The sequence below is a fragment of the Buteo buteo genome, chromosome 4, assembly GCF_964188355.1.
Source record: "Buteo buteo chromosome 4, bButBut1.hap1.1, whole genome shotgun sequence".
Taxonomy (NCBI): Eukaryota; Metazoa; Chordata; class Aves; order Accipitriformes; family Accipitridae; genus Buteo; species Buteo buteo.
The window spans coordinates 66,939,941-66,962,978 of NC_134174.1; the positions used below are offsets into that span (position 1 = coordinate 66,939,941).

General features: G+C 38.0%; 1 protein-coding gene across 2 annotated transcripts in view; it reads left to right on the forward strand.

The window, feature by feature from the left end:
• Positions 1-23,038, forward strand: part of DOCK1 (dedicator of cytokinesis 1) — a 312,956-nt gene that overhangs the window by 47,048 nt on the left and 242,870 nt on the right. For both annotated transcript variants that reach the window (XM_075026608.1, XM_075026609.1), the window contains exons 13-23: positions 769-894; positions 2,336-2,460; positions 2,764-2,862; positions 4,059-4,131; positions 5,892-5,995; positions 6,453-6,636; positions 12,730-12,827; positions 16,174-16,263; positions 16,753-16,853; positions 18,598-18,732; positions 22,370-22,478. In XM_075026608.1, coding sequence (XP_074882709.1) covers positions 769-894; positions 2,336-2,460; positions 2,764-2,862; positions 4,059-4,131; positions 5,892-5,995; positions 6,453-6,636; positions 12,730-12,827; positions 16,174-16,263; positions 16,753-16,853; positions 18,598-18,732; positions 22,370-22,478 — 1,244 coding nt within the window. The remainder of the gene's footprint in view (positions 1-768; positions 895-2,335; positions 2,461-2,763; positions 2,863-4,058; positions 4,132-5,891; positions 5,996-6,452; positions 6,637-12,729; positions 12,828-16,173; positions 16,264-16,752; positions 16,854-18,597; positions 18,733-22,369; positions 22,479-23,038) is intronic.

The following is a 23,038-nucleotide window of genomic DNA, read 5'->3' on the forward strand; positions in this document are numbered from 1 at the left end:
TTACCACTTCTCTTTCTTCCTGTGGAATATAAACATTTCATTAGAAAGAACTTGTGAGAGTTCAAAGGATAGATATAAGCTCGAGGCAGTTCTGCTAATGGCTTAATAACTGTATTTCCACGAGACCCTTTGTGGAAGACTTCAGTGATAAGGGAAGTCTAGTTCTGCGAGGAGGAGGGATTCCTCTAGGGTCACGCTGGCTCCTCGCCAAGGGCACGGTAGGCTTGCTTGCATTTTCACAGTCCAGACTTCAGTAGGTCCAGCTGATAACCGAGCCTTTCCTCCTTCTTGTCTGTTGTACAGTCTTGCTAAACTGTTTTTCTTCGGAATGGAGACCTGTTGTATTGAAATTTCTAGACTGAGAATTTTTGGCTATAGTAAGCCCATGTAAGGGAAGCTCCATGCATCTGGTTTTGAACACCTGCCTAACTCCTCCCTACTAAGGTGCCTTCTAGAAGGTATTGCTGCAAAGTTCTGAATCTATCTTGCACAGATTTCCAGTTTCCCAGGTTTTTTATTAGTTAGTCAAGCTTCCAGCTGAGGATTTTACACAGTATAATCAGACATACTTGTGTGCTGTACTCATGTTTCCGCTTGAAGCACTAGAGGATTTATGAGTGTTTTAAAATACTTTGTAAAGTGTATTTTTTGTAAATGAAGAGCAGTTACCTTAATGTACGTTCTTACATTTTAGAATGTGTAAAAAGAAATCTTTAACAACTAGAAAAAAACCCCACCAGTTTAATAATTGTGGTTTTTACACAACAGGTTTGTGGGTGACTTTGAAACTTCTTCCAGGAGATATTCATCAGATTAGGAAAGAGTTTCCACACTTAGTGGATAGGTCAACAGCCGTGGCTCGGAAAATGGGGTTTCCTGAGATTATTATGCCTGGTAAGCCATTTGTGAATTAATGCTGCTTTGTTATATGTTAATCTTCTTTAAATATCTGTATGTATGGAAACATGGGGGGGGGGGGGCAGATGAATTTGAGGTATGGTACACATTAGAAATAACAGATCATCAAAGAATTCCGCCTCATTTAAAATAAACGTAATTTGGTAATACCTGCCACATGTGCTGCATCAATAAATAAAACTAACACCCTCCTCCCCCCCACAAAGAAGTGATATCACAGTGACAGTGGAAATTCTCTTCTTCCAGTGAAGAAAAATGTATAAAAAGTACACACTTCATATTATCTCCCTAGCAAGGGCACATGTAAACTTATATCTCTTGTGACGAATCCAAACCAGAAAGATTTTTCAGAGGAACAGGCTTGATTTAGAGATATGCAAGTCTCTTAGAGGTTGTACTAGATTTGAATAATGTTTTTGAAAGAAAGCCATACTGTCTTTAATACATATATTCCATGGATGTTCAGTTCTGGTGTTTAAAAAAAACACAACCCCAAACAAACCGCGGTGCTTCTCAAAATAAAAACTGCCTTAAGCAGCAGACTACAGAAAAAAACCTGCGCTGTCCTTTTCAGATAGATGGGCTCTGGAGGATCCATTAGATATTGTCAAACCCCGTCCCAGTTCCAGCTCTCCCTGTGGTTGCTGACTCTATGTTTGTCAGATGTTTTACTGTATATCCAGTATGGTGTAAGTGCCTCAGTGCCTCTGCTTATTATGATCATATGCTGGTGTGTAAACCTCTGCCTCATGAAATTGTTGGAAATCCCCTGTTTCCCCTGTTCATTTTCAAAATTTCAGTTGAATTGGGGTGTAGTTGAAGAGCATTTTAAGACACAAAGCTAAATACAACCCTCCCCTGCAACACCCAAGCCAGCAAAAACATCAAACCACTTCCTGATGTAACAAGTTAAACAGACCTCTGTAGGCTGTTAAATATTTTTAAATTGCAAAATATCTGTGTATGGGATAAATTAATGACTGTGTTGAAACTCAGCGTTTCAAATTAATAATGAAAGAAGTTGCATTTTAAAAAAAAAAAACCAAAACCCAAAAAACCCCAAATGTGGAACTGAGGTGTTTTTTGAGTACATACTCTTAATGATGATGTGGTATTCTTTCAGTCCAGAAATAATGTGTGGGTTTTTGTTGTTGTTGTTTGTTTATTAGATTCAGCTTACTGCACTACAAGTTCATAGTTCAGACTTTAGAAGTCTTAGCACAATTTTAGCTAAACAGCTGTTTTCAGTATGACTAGTTTTGAATATTCAAGATACCATGACTTTTAAAAGTTTTGCCGTGTATGTGTGTGATCGCTGTTACTATAATATGTTGTTCATTGTTTATCATTGGTTTCACAAATCAATAGGTATACTGTAAAAATTGCTAAGAACTTTATGCTTTGCTTTCTCTTTTAGGTGATGTTCGTAATGACATCTATGTAACATTGGTTCAGGGTGACTTTGACAAAGGCAGTAAAACTACAGCAAAGAACGTAGAAGTTACAGTATCTGTTTATGATGAAGATGGGAAAAGATTAGAGGTATTAAAGTATCTCACATCTGGGTCTTTGTGATTTTGATATGTATCTGTTTAAGCCTTTTCAACATCTTTGTATTTGTCAACTGAAGTCCCTATTTTTATGTACAACAAAATTTTCCCCTTTGTCATAACTAAATACATCTTGTCATATCAGTGCATGCACTTTGATACTAATTTCATGAGGAGCTCTGAGCATGAGCCATTCTGTCTTATTTTGACCTACTTCACTGATTTTGTTTATTTGAATGAAAAACTGGAGTTTAAGATAGACATAAACATTTCCTCTTTTGTTTGTGTTTTCAAGAGCGTTATTTTTCCTGGCGCTGGTGATGAAGCCATCTCAGAGTACAAGTCAGTGATATATTACCAAGTAAAGCAGCCTCGCTGGTTTGAGACTGTGAAGGTATATAAACTGTTATAATAACTTCCTCTGTGTGGGTTAATATGCAATTAATAGACGTTTCAGTGGAGAGCCTTGAGAAACAAAACTAGGGAAGTTCAATGCTTGTGATCATGTTTAGCAGGACAAAAGGAATAGCTCAACTAAGGCAGGCTTTCAGAGACTGCTGGAAAATAGATTTGACTTTTATTGCATAATGAATTTTACTTCATCCTTTTGGTCAAGATGGCTGTTACGGGGGCACTCCAGCATCTGTTTAGGAATGGTTTACTCTATTTCCATGAAGCTGAGCTAGAGAAGCAGGGCATTAATGTTAAAACACAATTGGTGTAATGTTGAACTCATCAGTGTTTTGGGATCTGGCTGATTGTGCTTTAAGCTTGCTGAATTTTCTTGGGCAATAACATTTTAGCTTAAATGCCAAGTTTTAATATTACAGAGGAGGCTGATGTAAGCTTTATAAAATATATTCTGTCTATCTGTAGTCAGTGGGAGCAGTATATGTGTACTGAGAAGGAACTTAGAGTTACTCCCCACACCGATATTTTGAGTACAAAGGTGCTCTTGTTGCATCTGTAGACAGAAAGTGACTGCTAGGGAATGGCAGAAACCTAGACGTGGTGTTGGGGGACAGTGTACAGCACAGAACCTGAATGTGGGTGTGATTAAGAAAATACAGCGGCTCTAGGAAAAGTACTGGGGGAGAAGAGCGTTGGTTACATGTCTGCACATTGATTACTTGTGGATCCAGATACATTAATAGTATTTGTATTTGTATGTACGCAAAGTGTTGCGTACATAATGGATATGTTAAGAATTTTTACTTCACTGCTGTTGATAATCAAGTTCACCTCTGAGTCAAACTCAAGAGGGGCTCATTCTAGAGCTGGGAGGAGTGGTAGGGGAGGCTTTGAGGTTAGGGCCCAACACCTGAAGTTGCAGGTCTTGTCGGGTAACTTAACAGGCTTGCTTTGTTCCTTCTCTCTTTCTTCGTGCAAGAATTGGTGATTTTTCTGGGGAATCTGTGACCTTTCAAGGTTTTCTATGGCAAAATGAAGCTGGTACTTAACATTAATCTTCCTGAAAGCGCCAAGGAAATTGTTGAAAGATGTTTAGATGAGATTTGGTAGTGGTCGAAGATGCTTGAAGATACTGTACTGACTGTTTTCTTTCTCTGTCCTCTTTCCCAATATACGAAGGTTGCAATCCCCATTGAAGATGTGAACCGCAGTCATTTAAGGTTCACGTTCCGTCATAGATCATCACAGGACTGTGAGTAATTCAGCCTTCTCGTTATGGTACTTGTCAGTGTCTGGTGCCAAAATCTGCTGAAACAGGCATAACGTTCCTAATCTGTTAACTGACTATTGTAATCACTTTTAGCGCGGGGATAAGTTTTTTTGCCTGATTATTTTATGTTAGCATCTCGGCTTCTTTTTCCTTTGCATCTTGTTCACCCTTACTAATTGACATCAAGTTTTTCCTTTCCTGCCTAGTTATTTCTCCAAGTCAAATAAAAGGGACAGTGAATAAATCTTTCAGTTAGCAGCTGTGAAAGGGTTGCGTTATTGTGTATCTTAGAAGTAGGTGGGTAGGGAATAGTAAAGATATTTAACAACCCCACGTGTGAAATGAGAACATGAAAGAGTTTACAGTAGGCTTGGTATCAGTAATTGAAGACTTAGCTATTAAGAAATTTGGTTTCTGCTTCTGGTTCTCAGACTGACTTGTGGTTTTTTTGAAGTAATTTTAGTCTAAAAGATATTTGAGAGCTTGTGGTTTTCCTCGTCTTTCCTGTAATGTTGCTGGCAGCTGAGATGCTCTGAGCTGTTGAGGATCAGATTGAGAGAGCTAGACATCTTCCATTTGTCAACAGTTGTTTTGTAGTAAAGTTTGGGGATTATGCCTTGGTTGTGATAATGTTCATTCTGTATACTGGTTACAGGGGCTGGCTCTCTTGGTAGGAAAGCCCTTCTAAATCTGCAGCAAAATTTTTTGCTGTAGAATAAATGCGTAGACAAAAGCGTTAATCAGGTAGTGTCCACTGGATGCATTTTAAGACGTGTAATACTCTTCATGTATATGTATCTGTGCAATATGTAGTACATTACCCCATGGCAGTTATTTAATTGAAGCTGTATATTTTGCAAATTGATCATGAATAAAAGATTTACTTAGTTTAGAAAATGATACTTGCTAATGAAAACAATATGCCGAAATCAGTATCATTAGTATCAAAATTATGACTGTGCACTACAAATTACTAGTGTCAGAAGTATTTTTATGATGACTCAAAAATTTTGGTTGGCTGTGGTTTAAATATGAACTAGAGGCCGTGCTTTAGGTCTGTGGGGCTTTCTCACAGGCTCCTTGGGCCAGTCAAGTTGATTGCACTTACCTTCTGGTTTTACTTCTTAACTTACTTAGTGATTTTTTAATTGCCCTGTTGCTTTGTTTTTACTTAACTTTTGATAACAGATTTTAAACAATGAGAGCAAACTGAATGCAGTTTCTCGTTCGTGTTGGTTGTAGAGTGGGTCAGCTTTCAGAACTTGGATGCTTCATCTGTAGTTATGAATCCCGTTTCTGTTTTGGTTCTAATGTTCCCCCTCCAAATGATAAAGCCCTGTTGAGATCTTCAGTGCTGGTCTTCAACTAGTTATTTTAGGTACCAAGCATTGCCATTCTTCTAATTCCTAAAAACCTGAACACCATAAATGCATCAAATTTCTGTTTTGTTTTTAAAGAGTTGCCTTAATCCAGGTTTCTAAAAGAACAGACAGAATATAGAAATATTAAGCATCTAGTTATTGTTGGTGTGGTCAGATTTACACATTTATTTTGCATTTTTTTTGGTTCTGTCTTGCATTTAGAAGACTCTTCTAACTTCTTATACAATTTCTCTGAGAATCTTTACTATGGTCACTCATTTACAGGTTATCCGTGTTTTTGAGAATTAGGTTGACTGTCTGTATAAGTATCAAATACTTAATTATGTGGTGGGTTTTTTTGTTTGTTTGTTTTTGTAACAGCCAAAGATAAATCTGAGAAAATATTTGCCCTAGCATTTGTGAAGCTCATGAGATATGATGGAACGACTTTGAGAGATGGAGAACATGACCTTATAGTTTACAAGGTAGAATTTTGAGATACTTTAGTCTTTCCATAGTCGCTAGCTCAGCTGGCTGACTTGTAGTGATTTACTATTACAGACTTGCACAGAAAAATGTGTTAGAGACTATTTTGTTAGATCAAGCAACTAAATAGCAAGTACTGTGCAATTTGCATATTTGGCAGCTTGATTGTTAAACCTTGAATAAGTTTTGCTGGGGATGTTTAAATTTCAAAGGCACTTGTTACTGAGTTTTATGTGGGTTTTAATGGCTGGGGAAAAGTTACTTCTGTAGCCCCATAAATATCACATCTTGGCTCTAATCTGTAGACAGGTTAGTGCTAAATTACTGTTAAAGACTCATTGAGTAGCTCCAGTTCTGGAGCAAACCTAAGAAAATCCAGTGTAAAGTATTTTTTCACAATAATATTTTAGTAGATATTTTCAAATTGTTTTTTGTTTTATTAAAACACCACTGTAGGCAGAAGCAAAGAAGCTGGAGGATGCCTCTACATATTTAAGTCTACCATCCACTAAAATAGAATTGGAGGAAAAAGGACACTCTGCAACAGGGAAGAGCATGCAGAACCTTGGAAGCTGCACCATCAGCAAAGACTCTTTCCAGATTTCAACTCTAGTTTGTTCAACAAAACTTACCCAGAATGGTAAGTTCATAGAACTGCTGGAGCTTCTGTTCCTTGCAGTTGGAGTGCGATTGTATGTACTGCTTTTGCTGCCTTCTTTGTCCTCCTTCCTCTGTGAATAGATGGTGGGTTGTTTGCCATGCAGTCTTGGATTAAATTGTCTGGATGCAGCAAAAGCATCTACTGAGTTTGTGTACTATCGAGCCTTTTCTCTGTCCATGGGCTTTGTTTTGCTTTAGAGCAGTACTTGTCTCTAAGAAAAGAGAAGAATCCCGAGTTAAATGGAAACGGGAATATTGTTTGCCATGTAGTTGAAACTTCTGTACTGAAATACACTGAAAACAGGCTCTGTGGCATTTTACTTCTCTGTGGGTGTGAATAATAGCACTAAGGAAGAGGATGAGTTTGCTTTCAAGCGTAGGTAATATCATGGCTTTGCTCCCAAATAAGCTATTTCATGTTATTTCCAAGGTGCAGTATCCATATCTTATGCCTGAAGAAAGCTCTGATGTTTTCTTGTGTTGGGCAGAAGGGATGTGAGCATGAGAATGTATTGCATGGAGGTCACTCTCGTGTTCACCCATCTTCACATGAAGACAGAGTACCAGGAATGGAGTTGGCATATTTTGTTCCTTTTAAAACTTGGCCTTATATACATTTTTCATGTGTATTTGTCAGCTGGCTGACTGCATCCAAAGGCTGTGGAATGTAGAGCTGATGGCAGCCACCAAAGCAAATATTTCACATTTCCAGACGGTGCCCTCTCTGTAATTTTTGTGCTTCGTTGCCATGGAGCAGTCTCTTGTTCTCTTCGCTGCACCATAAGTAGACTCGGGAGTGTGGGTGGGTCATTGAGATGTGAGTGAGTCATGCCAGGAGAAGGGATCATTCCTTCGTGACTCGGGAGAAGGGACTGCTCAGTTTGGATAGATCTGTCGGGAGTTGAGGTTGTGGACGAGGAGGGCTTGGGACGGAGGGTGGGTGGGAATAATGATTGAATTGTCATGTTAATGAGTTCTCCTCTGTCCAGGGGGAAAGTTACTACTCTGGTATGACTTCGTCGTCAACTCATAATTTTGTTGCAGTGTTTTTCAGTGGCATCTCTGTTATAGCACATCCTAGGTGTTTCATATTCAGAGCACATCAGATTCACTGCAGTCTGGCAGTCTTATAGCCTAAGAGGGTGTTTACCAAAAAATTCGGAAATGATTTTGGAATTTCCTAGCAAAAATGGGATCATAGCTCAACAATAACACAGTAGTTTTGAGGTTTTGTAGAGTGCAGAAACCAGCATGTGGAATTGAGCTACTCTTTGTGATAGGATTAGGGTTTTTTTTCCCCCAGTCTTTCCTAGTGCTTGTTATTAGTTAGAAGTATCTCACAGCGATCAATGTATTGACATTTTTTTTCACAGAACTATTATTAAAATTAAGACTGATCATTGTTTCATGCTTAATTTACATATAATTTGCTTTGAATTTTTGGTCTTTATTTAATGTTACTGTTAATTGTTGCCTGTGAAACTTTGAGAAAAAGTTGCCAAAGCCTTTTCTCTTTCTTCAAAGTATTTTGCCATTATTAAGCAAGATCGCCATGTACCCTTAAGCAATTTAGAAACGAAACAGAAAACTTCATCATTAAATTCCTCCCTCGAGTATCATTTTTCATTTAAAAATTGGCAGCACTGTTCAGATTATAGTTTCTAAAGCTGACTTTAACTTCTGTAAAATTGTTGGTTAATATTCTTCCTTTAACTTTCTTATAAATAACTAAGTAAAAATCCATGATTATCCTCATTTACCAAAATGGTGAGCCAAAACATAATTTTCTCCTTTTGGTCATCTTGTAATAGTTTTTTCTTCATCCTCCATAAGTATTTTAGGATTGGCTTTAAGACTTAGTTTTAGTAATTCTGGAACTATGTTAATAAATCACATGGCTCTTTCTGCATTGTATTTGATGTTGCAGACTATCTTTTCATATATAAGCTCTTTGAACACACACTTAACTTCAGGTCTCTATGAACTGTAAGTTTTTAATGTTGCTTTTCTGTTAGTAATTGATGTCCTTAGCATCTGAAAGGTCTCCAAAATAGCAAACTTGGCCACTGGTAAGACTTCAACTATTTTCTCTGAGAGAAAGTGATAGTATGAAGTATCTACCTAGTTAACACTTGAGCACTAGTTAGTGATTTGTGGCAGGACATATTATAGCAACACATTTCCTGGCCTTTTCTTAGATTTTGCATTTAATTTTGAGGAAGAGTAGCAGTGTAAACCAAATAGGAGGACCATCTGAAAACAAGAAAAAAACCCCACCAACCTCCTCAGGAATCGGTGAGAAGGTCAGCTTTTGGAGGCATCAGAAGTTGCTGTTCATCATCACTTTGCTTCTTGGCCAGATTCTCCTTTGCCATCTGAGGCAGAAGAGAATGTTCTTCCTCCCATATCCACAGGACTATGGCAGTGTGTGCCTTTATTCTATAAGTATGCCCTTTACGGGCTGAAGAAACACTTTCACGTGAACATCAAGTGCATTTTTGTGTAATGATACAGAGCTTCTATATTTAAACTCTGGAATTTAAGAATTTATATGAAACTGTATCAAACTATAGAGATGTGTGTGTTGAAGTCGTGACTGACAGTGGTGCTGTCACCTGATGTATTAAGAGGCAATGTGGCCCTGGGTCCCCAAATTCTCTAGGGGGTGGTTGGCTCCTTGATACCTCACACTTGCTTTGATACTGTTTACGTGTTGTGGGGCATTGAATGCATCAGCAGGCACCCCAAGTTTGTGGTGGTGTGAGGTTTTTTGGGTTTTTTTTTGTTTGTTTGTTTTTATTTGTTTGTTTAATTTTTGTTTTGTTTTCTTTGTTTTTGTTTGGGTGTTTTTAAGGTCAGAAGTGAGGAATTTGATTCCATGCTTGCACTTAATAACATCTCAGTAGATCTCTCTGGGGTGGGAAATGTTGGGCCTTCTGTTCTTAGGGTAAATGGATAGCAAGGTCTGTTTTGAATCTGTTCCTGATGTCATGTCCAAGTCAGGGTTGTATGTTGATTTTGTTTTCCTTTTTCTGAGTAGCTCGTTGAGCTATGACAAACTGAGGTCTTGTTTCCTCCTGTATAGGCAAGGCAGTTTTGGTATTTAAGTCTTCTTTTTCTGTCAACCAGAAGCTGGAGATACCAGGATATCCAGAAGGAGGGGCAAAATGGCATTAAAAGCGACATCCCCCTGTGGACAGTAAATATTAGCAGTGTCTCTTACAAGACTATCAAGGTGGATGCCTTTTATTATCAGGGTGATGGGAATAGAACTGATACTGCATTAATGGGCTTGCTGGAAAATTTTTCTGATTACCAGTACCCATAGAGCTGTCTGGTGTTCTGCATGTATATTTGCTGTTGTGAAGCATGCAGGGTGTCTGTAAGACCTATTGAAAGTATTTCTATGTTTTCTTTTCTTTGTGAAGGACTCAAACCTCTAGATAATAGTGACTGTTACTCATCTGGAGTCAAGACTTTGAGGAACCAGGGAGACAAGTCTTTCAGAAAACAGTTGAGAAGAATTTTACTTAGTCATTCAGCACAATTGCTAATTTAAAAAAAAAAAAAAAAAGGCAATACATATGATATGGTAAATTCAGGTGCTACAGTGGCATAAAAATGAAGATGTGAATACAGAATTAAAATAAAACAAGTCCTAAACAGTAGAAAACCAAATGCTTAAAGTCAAGAGGGAAGATTATTTCGAAGAACACACAGGAATTTAATTAGAGTGGAAATATTATCTAACTTCAGTTCAGTGACTGGGCTTTGAGAAAAGTTTGGTTATCTATATGGAAACCTTTGCATAAATACAGGTCAAGGAAAGTATATAACCAGGAAGTTGGACCATTTGCTTCTAATTGCTAAATAAGATGTAAAAGAAAATCTTCATATGTAGTCAATATAATCATAAATTACATTAACCCAAATAAAGTAGAGTTGCTGTTGGCTACTTGGCAGGCTGGATGTTTGTTCTAACCCTTTGGAATTGAAAATCCTCATTCTGTCATCTTCCCCTGATGTTTTCTGATCATATAAATTTCCCCTGACCTAGGCTATGTTAAGTACTATTTACTATAGGCTAAACTACTGTTTTACATTCTTATCCTATTCTACTTACTGTATTATTTTAAACCTAGACCTATTAAGAGAGCAGGATTAACTGACTGACTGGTACTTTGCTGGGATTAATGCTTGCAGTAACAGAGTGAATGCACATTTTTACTGTACACTGTAACTTATTTTTCTCTTTCTGGTACTTGGGCTGCATTGACATTTTCTCTTCACATATGTATATTTATTTAGCATTTGCTGTGTCATCACGCTGAAAGTACACATGGGTTTGTTTTCTTGGGGCAATACACGATGCCATTCAAAGATAGTCTGTGGGCTGGCTTTTGTTGAGATCATTTCTTTAGTCAAGCTGGTGGCTTTTTAGAAGTCAGACTGAAACCAAATTCAGTGGTGGGAAGCTGATACAAACATATTCATGAAACATTTTGGATAACTCATGGAAGCATCTTTACTTTTATTTCTCTCTTCTATTAATGTTGAGTTTCCAAGATTTTGGTTTCAGCCTATAGACTTCTTGTAGGAAATATTAAAAAAACAAAAAAAAAAAAAAAAAAAAAATTGAATGCTTGGATTGTTCAAAGCTTTAATGTAGGAAAACACTCTCTACTTCTGTTCCTGAAGAGATAGTAATAAGGCTTGGTTTGAGTGCTGCTCAGAGGGGAATCTATCCCAGGGAGAACTGCAGGCCATTCCACTAGAAGTAATTTTATTTATTGCTTAGAATGAAAGATTTTGGGGAAAGTATAGCAGCTGCTCTGGCTCTCTGCATATAATTTCCAGTATATACTCTGCAGATGCATGCCTTGGTAAACATGTTGTTGGCTGCTTTGAAAGTTCGAATAAAAGAAGTGAGGGGGTACTGGTTGGGAGAACCGGTCTGTCCTTATTGTTTAAGAGTTACATTGGGCAGAATTCACATAATATTAACCATGTTGGGGGTGGGTAATGTGCAGTAGTAATCCAGTGGCTAAACCGAAGGTAGACAGTCTTCAAAATCTTCTATTTGTCTCTCGCTCACTGGGCGGTTTCTAATGAGGATGAACTGTCTTTACGGATAGTTTGTTTTGTGCTGAAAACTGACTTTTTATGGGGCAGGGAGGAATTTTTCCCTGATGGTAGTCTGGCTAAGGCAGGACAAGCTTGGGGTTTTGGGTTTGTGGGCAATTCATGTTGCAACTCAACAAGTGCTAGGGTGGGTTTAACTTACTGGTGCTCCAGTGTGGTTGTTAATATTTACTAGTGTGCTTATTTGCAGGGGAACCCCAGTTGTGAGTTCCTTGTGAGAAGTTTTCCTTAAGGGAAACTGAAAAATGGTGTTGTGGCTCTTTATGACTAATAAAAGAGAGTGAGCTTGCCTTCTGTATTCCCTTGTTTATCAGTGAATGCTAAAGTGACATGATGTTAATAGTGGGATGTAGAATTTGTGGACAAGACCGTTTGCAGTTGATTTGTTTCGTGGTCTGATCTGTACCCTAGCTCTCCATCACTTGGAAGCAACCAAGCAATTTGGGCATTGTGAGTTATTAAGCAGACAGCTTTCCACTGAATTAGCTTAGTTTGCAACTGTTTGCCTTGCATTGTGCCTTATTTTCTTTTCAGTTTATTCAGTGAGAGCAAAGAAGCTAGAAACATTAATGCTGGAAGAGTCACGGCCCTGTAGATATGACTGTGTTGGTGGCTGACTAATTTCATTTTGGCATCTTTTTCTAAACACACAACTGTTGTGTACAACAAATTAAAACTGAGGGATCAGACTTTCTTGGCCTAGATTTTAATGCTGACATTTCAAAAGCAGGCTGCTTTTTTGAAAGCCTTTCAGACTTCTTTCATGATGGAAGTATTGTACTAGGTTTCTGCAGTGTCAGAGGCACGCTTGAAATACATTGTTGTCCGGTGAAAATGGCTGACCTAAGAAAGCAAACGTATGTGTCCTGAACATAGTTATGGAGTGTGAGTGAAAGTAAATACCCTACATAATTGTTTTCCTTATTCCTAGTTGATCTCTTGGGACTTCTGAAATGGCGATCTAACACAAACCTATTGCAGCAGAATTTGAAGCAGCTGATGAAAGTTGATGGTGGTGAAGTGGTTAAGGTAACAAGTTAATTTGTTTAAAAATAAATTTGGTGTCATAATTTTGCTGAATCCCATGCTTTGAGGTATTCATATCTTTTGTTTTGTTCCCCGCATTCCCCCCTCCCTCCCCAACCTCACTGCACACGCTTGCACATTAAATTGTAACCAGGTATCTCTCAGCCTTCAGGATGCTTAAGCCCTTCTCTCTGCCGTCAAAGAACATTTCGGAGGTTGAGTGCTGGTAAAACATATGTAAAATGCAAATTTCTGAAAATGTAGGGTATTTTTTTTTAGCACTTCAGTGAATTTTTATATATAGATACATGAAGGCAAAGGGTGTTTTTCTTTGCAAGATTAGAACATCTTGGAATTCTTACATGGCGATATTAAATGTATTTTTAATATATGGACGTGGAATGCAATCCTACTGTGTGCTGCTGATATTTTTAAAAAAATATTATTTCTCCTCAAAATACTTAGCTGAGGCAAGTTGTTTACATTTGCCAAGGCCACTGAGTGATTGTAGAGACCTACATAAAGACAGATTTAGCTGTGGAAAAGAGTAGGCTGGGACTTTATTGAATGTGTTGTAATAAATCAAATCTAAAAGAGTGTCAAAAGATGTAATGTACTGGGGACAGATGACCCTTAAGGGCCTGCAGTGTTACTTCCTTACTTCAGTGGATTTTAATTTGGTTAATAGAAGCATAATGAATGCCTCATCTTGAAGTAACTTAAAACATCTGAGAATGCTGATACCCTTTATTGAGTGTGGTGAAAACAGTATCTCACATGATTTGTTTTCCAGAAAGCTTCTACCTGCTGCTATTTTGTCATGGATCATTTCATAACTAAAAACTTGACACTGATACTCACTTCTGCCAAGTGTTGTCATAGTTCTGTCATTTGTAACTTTCCCTCCTCTTCTAATGACATCACAGAGTGTACAGCAGATTGCTGCTTGATGGATATTGGTGATTTTAGAAGCATCAGAATGCAGCACAAACGAGGGTTAAGTAAAAGCAATATCGGAGCAAGTTCTCCAGCTGGCGCACACTCACTGCTCCCTGCACTGTTGCAGGACTTCTATGAAATCATACTCCCTTTTCCCTGTTGCATAGGGATCTGAGCAGAACTTGGTTTCTGCAGAGGACAGAGGAGTGAATGTTTAATATTGCTCTCTTCACCACTTTTATTCTTTTTTTAAAGACCACTGTTTACGTTATCCATCTCTTCCAGGAGTGTTCAGAAAATCTTTGTGTAGACTGCTCTGTTGCACATTTGTAATATCTAGTCTGTAACTGTTCCATTCTGTTCTTTCAGCTTTTTTGTCCTTCCTGTTTTTAAATACAATACATGGTACAGTCTATGTATATTAAAAAAAGTATGCATGTGATAAAACACGTTCAAATTTTCTGTTAAACTATTTTTTTAAAATGTCAGTAAAATGCCTCTGCCTATGGATGTTCGTTTATTGCTAAGTAGAGATCAGCCAAGATACTCATTCTGTGATTGACTGTTTCGGTAGTGTACAGAAAGTGTAAATGTTATCTCCCTTTAACAGAGGCTCTGACTCCATTTGTGCATAAAGTCTATAGGATATGAGAACATAAACTAATAGACTAGAAATTATTCATACTAGCTCCCTAACTGAGAAATGTTTTCCTGCCACTTTATACAGCAAACGCATCTATCCTGTATTCTTCTTGCTGTTACATGAAGTCCTTGTGAACAGATTTAAAACTTGTACTCTGCTAATGAAAGTCAATATATGATACCGAAACGTGAAATGAAGACTTGATCAGTCATGACATGGCCTTCTAACCCTCCTTTGTTTTTAAAGGGACTTAGCCAGGCAGTGTTTGGGATCTGAGATCTTCTCTTCAGGACAGAAACTTCTCCTGTCAAAGCTCAAAACTGTGCTTTACTCTTTCCTTCCTGCCAGATGCTGGTTAAATGTACTTTATTTGCACACATTCTTTAACTGCACGTAGTTTCCTGTAGTGAAATTATGAGCTGGATGTCCCCCAGAACTGAAGTCTAAAATCAGCTGCCAGCATTTTGGCTTTGCTGTTTTCTCATCTTCAGATACTAGTAGCACAAACTGTGGCTCCACGTTCACTTGTTTTGAGGAAGTTTGGCATTCAGCAGTGTTTAGTGAGCTGCTAAATGGAGGTTAATTCCTGAGATTTAACTCTAGATTTAGTAGATAGTCCAGGTGATTCATGTTTGATCTAGGAGACTCTGCATAGATAAAAATTTTTAAGGGAGGAAGGTGGGAGTTGGGCTGTTTTGCTCCCACAGTGTATAATAATACCTCTTTGTAGTTGCAATCTCAGGAATTGATTCCCTTCTGCTTGTTCAGATGTTCTTCCCCAGCTATACCTTGTCTCGTCTACAAGACAAAAACCATTTTTACTTCATTTGAGACAGACATGCTGGAACAATCCATGTTGAACCCCTTCTTTCTCAATCAAAGCAAATACAAACTGAGGCCACGATCCATCCTTGTTCTGCCTTGGAGGAGCCCATGTCGTTTTTTTGTGTCGTCTGGTGGAAGAAACTGCTCAGACACAGAGTCCCATGCTGATAAAATCGAGTGTGTTGATGAGTATCTCTGGGCCATGCATGGATTACTTGCTGTGACTGGGAAGAAATACTGTAATAATACATGCTTAAAACAGCTTTTATCCCTCTGCTTAACTTGAATCTCCTGACACTAATCTGCTTTTACTTTCATGTTGCACAGATCAGGGTGTCCAGCCAAGTGGCTAGTGAAGGCTCTTCCTCCGTTACAGTGATAGAGGCGTGTAGGTTTTGGGCTGGGGCAGAAGGTTGTGTGCTCTGTTTCCCATGACTGCATGTGTGCTCTCATTTGAAATTGTGGATCTGAGTTTATGCAGTCATGCAAAGCGATATGATGTGCACTTTTCATTGCTCAGCTCAAAACTACTGAGGATGACTTGATTCATTTGGCATGAGACTTAGTTGCTTGTCTAGTTTGTGCTCTGAAACATCAGTTTTCAGAAACTGCATGGTCCTGTTGACTGTATGTTGAAACTGAGTTTTGAAATACATTTTTGTTCTTTCACTATAATAGATTAAACTCCTTGTTCAGGTGTACCAAGTGTGATTTCTGATGGTTTTTTTCCTGTTTGAGTGATACAGATGTATAGATAATCAACTTCACTAAAAAATAATTTGCTGAAAACAAAAATGTGAAATTTTCCTTTTTTTGGTTAACTTTTAAAATGTCTTTACTTTGTAAAATGTATAAATGAAAGCAAATACATCTGTAGAAACCAGTGTGAAGTCTGAATTTCATTTTTCCCGTAAAAATGATGACTTGTGTATTTATTTGTAGTTTCTTCAAGATACATTGGATGCACTCTTTAACATAATGATGGAGAACTCGGAGAGTGAGACGTTTGACACATTAGTGTTTGATGCTTTGGTAAGTTTGCTTTGTAGATGGACTAAAATGTAGATTTGGTAATGATGAATAAATAAAACAAACATGGTGTAAATGCTAGAATGAAGTTTACTAATGAATTGTATCTTATTAGCTGTTACTTTAATTTAAAATGCATGGAAGGTTTTTATTATACTTGAAGTTTCAGTTGGACTTGATAAAAAGGGTGTTGGATTACATCATTTCATCCTCTCAGAAAAGATGGAAGCAGTCGAGTCCAGTCATTTCAGTGGATTAACAGCAGAATTTAGGACAGACACAAAAAGTTTCTGCTTGGAAGAGAAAACTTTGTTATGAAGACGAAGTTTTCACAGGAAAGGAGTATATTGATATATTGGGAGGATAATCAAAAGCCAAAGTCTGTGTGTTTTTAATGTTATTAACGTATCTTCTCTGAAAATGAAGGTGGTTGCATGTACAATATTAAAGATTTTTTTTGAGGCTAGTGCAATAATTATGCTCTTTTTTCAGGTATTTATCATTGGACTGATTGCTGACAGAAAATTCCAACATTTTAATCCTGTCTTGGAAACCTACATTAAGAAGCATTTCAGTGCTACGTTAGCCTACACGTAAATTTTAAATATTACTTTCTCTAATGTGTCTTGCACAGTTGTACCAGATAACATTATTCAGTTACTTGTTTATGTAGTTTAATTAGGAATTTGCCCATAGAGCTGGGGAGGGTGGGTGGCTCTTGAAGAAGACAGGAGATAGTATGTCTTTCTCTCTTGAAATAACAGTAATAAAACTTTCAGTCATTTGCAAGGAGGAAGTCTTGTTTTTGTTGTATTGAAGGAGGGGATGATTTGACTATTTCAAAAATTGTTTTGTGAGGAAAATATTCATAAGCAATTCTCAGTCATACTTGAGAAAGAAATCACGCCCATTTAAGATGCTTCGAATATATGTTGTTTGGTGCATTAAATTGATGTTCTACCCTGTATTATCTGTGTTACTGTCACTTTGGGGAGGAATTAGTGAAGAACAAAAAAACACAGGTCCATTATTTTTGCTGTCTTAAGTATTTCTTGACAGTTAGGTTCTTTGCTGCTGCTTTAGACTATTAGTGTTGGAGGAAAATATACAATGGACATCTTTTCAGAGTCGGGAGGAAAAAAACCCCAAACAGGGAAACCTGCTGTGCACTTTGCTGTTATACAGTCTCCATTATGTGACCGTAAAATGTTTGAGAAGTGTTGATTTACAATAGCGAAGAAGAGTTAGTCCTTTTAGTCACAACTTAGATATTGCAGTCGCTTCACTGAGTTACAGCCGCTGTTGCAGCCTTCGTGTGAAGTGGGTAGAGGGTGAAGAATCCCCCAGCATCTGGTTTTATTAGCAAGAGCTGAAGGTGGCCCTTTTGCTGGTCGGCATGGAGAGCATCCTTCCCTTCCTTAGATGCAGGGAGGGGGAAGCAGGCTTAAGCTTGAGGATGCTAGAAGATCTGAATTCTGGCTTGACTTGTGCCTGTGGGCATGAGAGATCCCTGCCCTCTCCCTGCCTTTTATTGCACGAGTTTGTAAGTGAAGAGAGGTTGTATTGACAGCATCTAAGCGATTACTTGAAATTCTTATGCAGTTTACTCCTATTCAAATAAATGGCCATATAGCAAGGTATCTGTCTACTCAATGTTATTTTCTGTTAATGGTATATAATGTTGTACTTATTTACATCTAGTGTGAATGTTGAAACATACAGTGTAGCTAGGATGATTTAAAATGGAATTGCTTCTAGTTGCATTAAGATTGTGATTTATATGCATTGGAAGGGAGGTAGTTGATATTATTTTTAAAATTGTCTCACTTTCAAGTTTGATAGACTTTATAATGTGGAATAAGAGAATTTCTGACTGGTGGTGTACACATTTTTGAGAAATAAATTTCACAATGGAACACTATGTAAAGGGGAGGCCTTGTTTAAAGAAGAAACTCCCATTTCATGTGTTTTAATTCTAACAATGTGTTTGTATTTAATTATTTTTATTATTTTGATTATTATTAGTAGTTGCATCTTTATAATAACCTAAATCTGAATACCCCTAAATATCTAGCAGAAAATAAGTCTGATCAAAACTTGCTGTATTGCTTGTATGTTGAATGTTTTTATAGTCTGTGTTTTTCCTTTTTTTCTCAAGAACAGGTTGCAGCTACTTACCAGCAAAACCAAGAACATAATGAGTTTATTAGTTGCATAATTAATTTTGTAACTTGGTGGGCACTACTTAGGCACATAGTTTTTCTTTAAACCTTTCAAAATTGAAATTCTTCTCTGCGTGCATACTTGTAACTTTTATGTGTTTTTGTATTTATACAGAAAACTGACTAAAGTTTTAAAAACGTACGTGGATAATGCGGAGAAGTGTGGTATCACTGATCAACTCTTTAAAGCTATGAAAGCTTTGGAGTACATCTTCAAGTTCATAGTCCGGTCCAGGATATTGTTCAATCAGTAAGTGTGGCGAAGGCTGAAACCTCCTGTAATTCCGATTGCTGATATTTTTCAAAAAGGGTCAAAATTTTATAACACCACAAGTTAAAGTTGCTCAATATTGCACTGTTGTAGAAATACCTTAAGTTAGAACTTATTTCAGGAGACAGCTGTTCCCTAAGAGAAAGCTAGATTTCCTTGAGAGAGGTATATTTTAAGTAGCAAGTGGGCTGCTAAAATCATGATGTGCTGCAGCTCACTATAGTTTAGGTCACTGAACAAATAAAGCTTGCCACTATTTGGGAAACTTTTGTTAATAGCTAACTGTCTGGTATTGTGACTGAAATGTTGAAGCTACTGACTAGCCGTACTGCCCTGTCCCTCATCCAAGCCTGGTCTCTGCTCCTGAAGTCTGGGAAGACTAAAGTACTGACAATTTTGCAGCAAAGCAAAGGGAGAGCTTTTCTGGACGGGAAATGTGACGTTTGTCCTTGGGTGGTGTTTGCAGGGCTCAGGGAGAAGCTGTGGTTTGCAGAAGGCTTTATTCGTAGACCAGACGTGGGGAGGGAAGAGAGTCAGAGTAGATGGACAGTGAGGAGGAAAAGGAGTATGAGGTGCACTTCGATACACTGCCTCGTAAAAGAAAACCACAAGTATTGTTGGAGTCAAACCCCCAACAGCTCGGAGTGCCCCAGCTCCCCCCCCCCCCCCCCCCCCCCCCGCCGGTCAGAGCAGAAATACTAGAAAAATTATAAAACTAAGTCGATGATGTATTCGTCTTCACTTAGATTCAATCCTTTTACTACTTGTTAGCTATGGTAACAACCTTATTACAAGGGATTTATGTAGAGCTCTGTAGTTACCAGCTCCACCAACCTTTCTCTAATTGAGAGATTGTAATTTATTTTGGTGGGAGTCTTGCTGTGAGATTCATAAAATACTGAATGTCACTTACACTCTTGCAGGTCCTACAAATCACTTTAAAACAGAAAAAAATAATTATCTCTTGCTGCAAATTAGATTTACAGACAATATGACCCTATGGTATTGGCCATTGGATTTCCTCGTGCTAAGCACTAATTCACAGTTCTTTAGCGTCGGGAAGACACAGCTCTCAATGACAAGGGATTAATCAGCAAAGCTGCTGAATGACACCATGATTTGTTCTGCTGTAAGACTTAAATCCTGCCTGAGGTGTGTGATTTGAAGTGATTATAATGCAGAAGTGTAACAGTGTTCTGAAATATCGTTAGCGTTTTACTGAGGAATCGCAACAAGCAAGCAGAATCTTTTACTAAAAATATTACATATTTTTAACTTTAGTAATATGGTAGTGGACTGAATATATGCAGCATTTTAGTAATGTGATTGCAGGCAAGCTTTGGTTCTGGATAAATACGTAGAAGCCTAGTTCATCTAGTTAAACCCTGGTGGCAATTCTATTTGTTCAGTATATCAAGGTTTATAAAGGCAAAATATTATAAGTGAACTTTAGAAAGATCTTTGATTTACTCAGTAATGATACCAGTGTTTATGTTGTGTTTACAACACTCTTAAAATTTGAAGGCAGTTCTAGAAGGGTCAGCTTGGTGTAATCCTGGTTTTCTTTCTCATAGCAGCAGTGGTTTTGTGCATTATCAGGTGTATTAAATAAATATATGTTAATAACTGACACTAGAAACACATTTGTGACTAACTTACTTTTATTGCAATTTCCCTTTTGAAATGCAAAGCTTTTTGTCTGAAACAGTTTGATTTATTGGACTGTCAAATTTAGTTACTCTTTATATTGGTATTAGTTTCACCTCTCTAATCTGTTCAGGGGGACACTGAAATCCATTATTGATATTGGGAGTTAACAAGTAATTTGTCCTGCATAACCCCCAGTTTTAGCCCAAAAGGGGAATAGAAATTTGCACAGCAAAATAATGCAATTTAATATTTTTTCTGTAGCATTTATTTCCCTGTGTACTGGTTAAATAGCTCTTTTTTAATATCTGTGGTTCCCAAAGGTTTATGAACACAGCATTAAAAATGATACGCATTAGTTTCAGTGGAAAGCAGCAGCAACATTCTGAACTCCATGTTTATCTTAAGATAAGCCCCTTTCCTTCTGTACTAGGTGGTCCATCATGATATCTTCAAACATGAAGAGATCATACTATGACCGAACATATAAAATGCCTGGGTGTGGTGCTCTTTCTGAGCTGCAGACCCCATTCAAGACCTTCTTACTGGGTTTAACTCCAGAAGAATATGGAGGGCAATTGAACTCTTTCTGGGAGCTGCTCTAATGGGTCTTGTTGCAAAATGTTTAGCTGAGCTCAGGGACAGAGCTAGTGGAACCAAGGAGGGCTTTGGAAGCCCAGTTGCTGTTGGATGAGGCTTTTGGAGGCAATCAAAGCTGACCGGGTAAGCATGGGGTTTAGTTGGGGAAAAAGTCCCCTCTGACGTTTATAAATAACCCTGTTTAGATTTGACCTGGATGACAGATTCTCCTGGGCTTCTTTTAAGCACTGACCCTTTGTCTTTTTCTGGGTCATGTTAAGTCTGTGTAGTTGAGGTTCAAGAAGTGTATTTGCAACAGCCCTTATGTAGGCGAGTCATACATATTGCCAAAGGGTGAAAAAATTTTTTAAAGGATTTATGTGGAGCTTGTGGTCTTCTCCCCCTCCCTTTCCATTTCATAGTGAGAATTATCTCATCCTACACCTGAACCAGAGATCATTCTACATCTAAATGTTCAAGAGAGCTTCAGAAACATTCATTCCTGTGCCATATTGAACCAGCGGACCAAGTTCTTCAGCTTGGCTGTGTATTTTTTGCTTTTGGTGTTGCTCAGGTGTCTCAGGGTTATCCCCCTGAAAGCATCTGGCAGGGGGGTGGTCCCTGTGGGCAGATGAGATCTGAATAATCCTGCCTGAAGGCACAGGGACCTGCCTTGTGAACTTCAGCTGTGGATTAGTCCTTCTCCTGTGGCAGCTGTACTGACTGTATGGGAAACTGAGCCTTAACTAGTTTAGTGTTAGTGAGCCAGAAATTAGAGGTGAAATGCATTTTAACTTTAGCACTCCCTTCCCATGGAAACAAAAAAACAACTTTTTTTTTTTTTTTTTTTTTTTTTTTTTTTTTTTTTTTAGCAAATAGTGGGTTGGTAGGCTTTTTCTTTCTTGCACAGAGTTTAAGGTCACTCACCTGAGGCCACTGGTAGATTTTAATGATTGCTGGCAAGTTGTCTGGATGCTTTCTGGCTTCCTCATCAGAGAGCTGTTTGGCATTGGTCCTCCCAGACATCTGCTAGCTCTTGTGCAGGGTGAAGAGACTCTATCCCACTGCTGCGTGGGCATGTGGAATTGGGTCACCACTGAGGGATTCACCATGACTTGAAGGCGTAAACAACAATACTGAATGTGGCATTTTACATAGGAAGCTTTAAAACAAAAATCTGTTGTTCCTGCTGGCCCAGCGCGGTCTGTCTGTTTTGTCTTTAGGTTTTTTTGTGAAAGATAACTCTTGGTTCAGTGAAGAAACTTGTAGAAGTTCTTGAATTTAAAAAAAAAAAAAGCAACGCAACAAATTATCATCTGAACAGATTTTTTTTTTTAAACGTATTTCCATTTTAGTTGGATCGTGCTTATGAAACCTAATTATTTTTCAGACTTTATGAAAACAAAGGAGAAGCAGATTTCAGGGAGTCTCTGCTGCAGCTCTTTAAGTCCATCAATGAGATGATGAGCAGCATCTCTGATCAAACTGTCATAGTGAAGGTATGTACTTTAGAGGTTTCCATCTTGGCTTTACTTTTGCATCCTAAACCACAATTAGGCAGCTGATGAAGTGTATGCTTGTGTTTGTCCCGAAAAGTGTATTTTACCTCAAACGTGGTTAATACTTAGTGCTTCTAATGAAGGGTTTGTGACTATATAAAGAATGTGCTTCAAACAAGTAAGTTTACTTAAATTGCTGCAAATACCTCACTTTTGTTTTTGAAGGAGAACTTACTTAGGGGTTAAATGGTGTTTAACTTGTATAACATTAAGGTATTTTTAAGGCATTATCTTTAAGATCTTCATTGCAATGTAGATCCTCGTATTCTTATGCACTTATTTATATCCTAGGCTGTTCAGGAGCTTCAGTGTAGTATCGTAAGCCCTAGTACATCTTTTTAATGGAAAATCCATAGTGAGTCAGACTGCAAACTCCACCCCATACCCCTGTTCTTCGGTCCCTTTAGAATGGTAGCTACTTCTGGTAGCACTGGCTAGCTCATGGAATTGGGAATGTGGTCTCTGACCTCATGTGAACATGGGTATTGATATCACAGAGC